At 35.4% G+C, this 6,000-nt stretch overlaps 1 protein-coding gene across 7 annotated transcripts in view; it reads left to right on the forward strand.

Moving 5' to 3' along the window:
• Positions 1–3,890, forward strand: part of CPSF2 (cleavage and polyadenylation specific factor 2) — a 31,085-nt gene extending 27,195 nt beyond the window's left edge. For 5 of the 7 annotated variants that reach the window (XM_082617008.1, XM_082617007.1, XM_082617011.1 and 2 more), the window contains 2 exons: positions 484–618; positions 1,020–3,759. In XM_082617008.1, coding sequence (XP_082473134.1) covers positions 484–618; positions 1,020–1,112 — 228 coding nt within the window. In that variant the 3' untranslated portion in view covers positions 1,113–3,759. Of the gene's footprint in view, positions 1–483; positions 619–1,019 lie in introns of all 7 variants that reach the window. The other 2 variants (XM_082617013.1, XM_082617012.1) reach the window with 1 other exon arrangement.
• Positions 3,891–6,000: the final 2,110 nt, after the last annotated feature.

Here is a 6,000-nt window from a genome sequence, read left to right on the forward strand (position 1 = left end):
GGCATTAGGTTGAACCGCTTGCCTTTCTGATTCTAAAACCCACGCATTCACTGTGAGGGAGGAAGGAAAGTGGAAGTGGGATCAGGGGAGAATTATCCTCTGAACTGTATACAAAGGACTGGGATCTGGAAAATGAATTTTTTGTTCAGTTCTGCCTACTTGCACTCTAGTTGACCCCCTTAGGCAAGTGGGGGAGTGAAGAGCATAACATTATCAAACGGCTTTCTGTTATTATGAGGCACGACTAATAAAATTGATTGTGAAACATTCAGAAAATTTGAGGGCTTTGTAATGTAAAATAATGAGCTAAAATTCAGACTAACAGCTTGGAGTGTGATTTATAATCTTGAAATGATGTGTCAAAGGAATTCAGGGGATAATAGGAAATATCTTAGAGATCATGTGTTATTTCACTATATTCAGTACAACTGTGTGTCTGGTGTTTTATTTGAAGTTCTTCTTTCCCCTTTAACCTTATCTAAGGTTCCTGGACATCAGTCCGTTTTTATGAATGAACCAAGACTGTCGGACTTCAAACAAGTTCTTTTAAGGGAGGGGATCCAAGCTGAGTTCGTAGGAGGTGTACTTGTTTGCAACAATCAAGTAGCAGTCCGTAGAGTAAGTGTGTTTTTAAGAAGGGCTGAATTGAACAAATGCTCTTGATGTTTAGTTATTTTGAATTCTGTAATTCTTGGATTGAATTAATTTTACAAACTGGAGATCAGTAATTTATAGTGAAGACATCACATTTATAGTGATGACCTTGACGGCTTTTAAAAGTGACTCTCAAAGACGTGATATATAATTTTATTGTAAATTTTTATTATTTGAATCCTGTGACATTTGTGTGTCTATGTAAAATTCATGGCTTGAATATTATATCCATATTCTGTGAATCAGAGCAGTCCATTTCCTAATCAATCATAGAGCAATCTAGTTGATATATTTTGGTCATTATGTCTGCATATTAATGGATAGAAAGTCTGCTAAATAACTTATTTTTTTTACTTGGTTTCTAGACGGAAACTGGACGCATTGGATTAGAAGGCTGCCTTTGTCAAGATTTTTATAGGATAAGAGACCTTTTATATGAACAGTATGCCATTGTGTAAAGGACATGATGTCAAGAAGTATCTGTTTGACCTTTCTAAGAAAAAAGGATTCTTACTCTAAGCTTTTGCTTTTTTGTTTTGTAAGATACAAAAAGAATCTGCCAGAAAAACTTAACATGCATTAGATTTTTAAAAATGTAAATAGAAACCATATTGCTAATGCTCAAATGAGCATGCTACCTTTTGGCTTTCAGAGTGAGAGATCCTTACAAGTGTGCAGGCCCTGGAGTTGAAGGTGATTGGCTTCCTTTAGAGACCCCTTATTCTAGAAGGGCTTGTTACTTGAATAAAACAATGCAACTTAGCAAACCAGTTCATGGCCTTAGAGAAACATGTTTGCATGAATTCTTGCAAACTGTTTCTTACATTTTCTGGAATGAAAAATGAGAATTTATCTTAAAAAGATGCGCTATAAAAAAAAACCCTGATAAAACAGTTTTTTGAGCCTATGTATTTAAAAAACAAAAAAACAAAGAGTGTGTGCTGTAATTCTTTTGAATTCCTGTATGCAATTTTCATCACAGGGAGCTTATCTACTCCATGCCCACGTTTCCCAGTGATTCACTCTACTGTGAGATGGTACACATTTGGTTCAGAAACCAGTTTTTATTTCTCCCATTTCCTGTTCTATCAAGATTTTGTTGTTGTTGTTGTTCAGCTTGAATTATAACACCATCATTTGAATATACATAATTCAGGAAAACTTGACGTGTTCTAGTCTTAAAGGTCCTGCATACATTTTAAACACATCTTAACTATCAGCTAGGTTACTGTACTGGAGACTGTTTTGTGCTTTGCTTTTAGGGAAACAAATGTTGAACCTCACATTTTTATAAGGTAGCAGTATAATTAAAAGGTGTAAAGGTCTTCATCTCTTAGGCTTGCTTTCTCCTAAGCTTGCCCAAGCAGTGGTTGGATTTTATACACATTACTACGGAAATAATACTGAAGTTGGATAAGGCCATCCATTCTATGTTCATGTCTTTCTTGGGGCTACCAGCCCTGATACAGTATAAACCGCTTGTGTTTAAGAGTAAAAACAGTGTATGCAGTTCTCATTGAACTTAAAAATGAAAGTCATGCCACCCTATTGTAATCTGTGGGTGCTTTTTTAGAATGTAGCTTAATCATTACAGACCTTGATGTTTATTTCTTATTTAAACCCTCCTCTTTACACTTAAGCATTTTTTAGAAGGGTCAGATTTCTTGTTTAACTTATATGGCACTATGTATAATACAACCCAGTGATATTAGACAAGAATTAATATTTCACTCTATTTCAAATGCTTACAAAGCTTTTATTGTGAGTTAAATTGCTAATGCAAAGTTTACAGCCTTCTGGTACTGAAAACCAGACACAGAAAACACGTTACAGACGATGAAGATAAAGAGTATGTCTTCTTTGCAGAGCTTTGAAAAAAAAAATCACTTAAACTCTTACTACTGAATAGAGTAAGCCTAGAATCCTATTTATATTCCAGGGAAAAGAAAGTCTGCATTTGTTTCATGGCTTAAAGCATCTGGTTATACATATTACATTGCAATAGTGATGTTGAAAAATTGTCTCTTGCCTAGCGTTTTTATTGTCCTATGAACAGGAATTAAATTTTAAAGTACTGCTTGAAGATGGCTGTGCTAACTAATGTCAATGCAGGAGCAATATTTTTACCTGTTTCTAGATGACAGTATTACTAAAATTTCAAAAATGAAGGCATTTGTTTAGTCTCAGTTACTTAAGAAAAATATAAATTTTAAAAAGGACTCTGAGGTAAATCATGAACTCAGAGGCACTTTCAGATCGTCATTGTTCAGAGGCAAAATAAATACAATGGACCATCAACTGATATCTATAATTTGGTTAAAAAGAAGTTTTGTTGTAATATTTGTGGCAGTGGGATTATAAATGTCAAGTATCATTGCAAACTTTCTGTATTTTCATGAACCAGTAGGTGGCCTGAAACAGAAGTGAGAAAATCAATTTTCTAAGGAGGGCCTTTGCCTTTTAAAAAAAATTGAGATACGATTCACATACTTTTAAAGTTCACTCTTTTAAAGTTACATTTATTATTTCTTTTTAGTATATTTACAGAGTTGTGCAACCATTACCACCATCTAATTCCAGAACACTTCATCACCCCGAAAAGAAACTCCGTACCCGTTAGCAGTCACTCCCCATTCTCAGCCCCAGGCAAGCATTAATCTATCTTCTGTCTCTATGAATTTACCTATTCTGGACAGTTCATAAAAATGGAATCATACAGTATGTGGCCTTTTGTGTCTGACTTCTTTCACTTAGCATAACTTTTAAGATTCATCGATGCTGTAGCATGTATCAGTATTCTTTTTATGGCTGAATAACATCCCATATGGATATACTGCATTTTGTTTATCCACTCATCAGTTGAGAGACATTTGGTTTGTTTCCACTTTTTGGCTATTATGAATAATGCTGTTATGAACATTTGTGTACAGGTTTTTTGTATGGGCATAGGTTTTCAATTTGGGGGGGCATACACGTTAAGAGTAGAATTGCTGGATCATATGGTAACTCTGTGTAACCTTTTGGGAAATTGCCAGACTGTTTTCCAAAGTGACTGCACCATTTTACATTCCTATATCCTCGGCAACACTGGTTACTCACCATCTTTTTTATTTTAGCCATTTTAGTGTGTGTGAAGAAGTATCTCATTGTGGTTTCGATTTGCATTTCTCTAATGACTGATGATTTTGAGCTTCTTTTCTGTACTTGTTGGCTGTTTGTATATCTTCTTCGGACAAATGTCTGTTCGGATCCTTTGCCTATTTTTAAATTGGGTCATTTATCTTTTTATTGTTGAGTTAAAGAGTTTTTTATACACTGTGGATACTAAATCCTTATCATATGTATGATTTGCAAATATTTTTTCCCATTCTGTTTGTTTTTTCACTACCTTGATAGTGTCCTTTGAAACACAGAAGTTTTTAATTTTGATGAAGTCTTAATTTATCTGTTTTATTCTTTGGTCCCTTGTGCTATTGATGTCATATCTTAAAAACCATTGCTTCATCCCGTATCACAAAGATTTATACCTATTTTTTTTCCTGAGAGTTTTATGGTTTAATATAGTTCTTACATTTAAGTCTTTGATCCATTGTGAGTTAACTTTTATGTATGATGTGAGGTAGGGGTCTGATTTCATTCTTTTGCATTTAGATATCCAGTAGCCCCAGCATCGTTTGTTGAAAAAACTATTTCCTCATCAAATTTTCTTGCCGCCTTTGTTGAAAATCAGTTGCCCATGAGTATATGACTTTGTTCTTAGATTCTCAATTCTATCTCACGGATGTATACATCTATCCTTATGCCAGTATTGTTTTGAATACTGTAACTATGTATTAAATTTTGAAATTGGCAAGTGTACATCCTCCAACTTTCTCTTTCAAGATTGTTTAGGCTGTTCTGTTTCCCTAGCATTTTCATATGAATTTTAGAATCAGTTTATCAATTTCTGTAAAAAGGCCACTCACTTTTATTAGGAAAAAAAAGTACTTGAAATTTAGAGCTTAAAATCTTAGAATGTTATGGCTAGGAGGGACTACAGAATTCATCTAGTTCAACATGTTTATTTTAGTATTGAATGAATGGGCCTATGGGAGGTAAGGGTTTTGCTTGAGTCAGATAGCTGGTCAGAGACAAGAGTTGGAATTGGAACCTAGCCTTCATAGAGTCCGTTCACTTTATATTAAATGAATGAATCTAGAATCCTTGTAGAATCCATTGATTCGATACTAAAATAAGTATGTCGAACTACATGAGTTCTGCAGTTCCTCTCAGGCATAACATTCTGAGATTTTAAGCTGTAAATTTCAACTACCTTTTTCCTTGCACTGCTGTGCTGCTCCGCTTTCTTAGTTATTTTCACTTTGCTTAGGGGGAATATGTTCAGTTTATCTGCTCTAAGAACAGCATCTGGCAGCTGTTATTAGGACAACAGCCTGCTGAGAGAGAGACTGCTTCCATTCTGTGTGATGGCCAGTGAAGGTGGGGAGGGCGGGGAGAGAAAAGGTAAATGTCACCTTCTGTACTTTTCTTTGGCTTTAAGGTTCTAGAGTTTTATCACACGGTTATTGTCCTTTAAATATTGATGAACTCATTACCACGTAAGTCAAAGGGTGTAAATAGTGGTTAGTAATTCAGTGATTGAGAGGTTGATTGTTTGCTTGTTTGTTTGTGTGGTGGTTGTTCTCTGCCACCCCTAACCCCTTCTTTATTCAGCCATTTGGTAACTACAGAGTGGATGGCTAAGTGACGATGCAGTGCGAACTAGAGAAGGAATCTTCAGATCTGCCTACCTGGGCGGGGATCAAGGAAAGGTTTTTTTCCTTCTTCTTTTGCTTTTCTCTCACTCTAACCACGTGAATTGTGTTTGTGAGAAAATACCCAAAATTGTCACAGTAAAAACCCAGGACTTTGCTGGAAGTGAGGGTATCTTGGCTTCTCTCTCCTGTTGGTCCCCCCTCCTCCCTGCCCCCGCCCCATTCCCACACAGCTCTATTTTTTTGGTGCTTTTTCCTTCACTACTCAAGCCCGTTTCATTTTAGTCCTTGAAGTCAAAATGTGATTTCGAGGAGCAAAATAGGAGTTTGGAGAGTGTTAAATCTCTCCTCATTGTAGTTGAAGAGAACTGAAAGTGTATGTGCTTCTTTTGTGAAATTGTTAATGGAATTCCATGGATTCTACTCACACATTTGATACTGAGTGATAGCTTCAAGCAGAGAATACACAAAGGATTCATAAGGACGTACTATATCACTTTCTGAAGTTATTTTAATGTTCAATATCCAATTTATTGTATTTCCTTTTTCTTCTTGACACAATTTTTTTTTTTTAAGTCACCACTAAATTGTA

The sequence above is a fragment of the Mesoplodon mirus genome, assembly GCF_964341445.2.
Source record: "Mesoplodon mirus genome assembly, chromosome: 4".
In the NCBI taxonomy this organism is placed as follows: Eukaryota; Metazoa; Chordata; class Mammalia; order Artiodactyla; family Ziphiidae; genus Mesoplodon; species Mesoplodon mirus.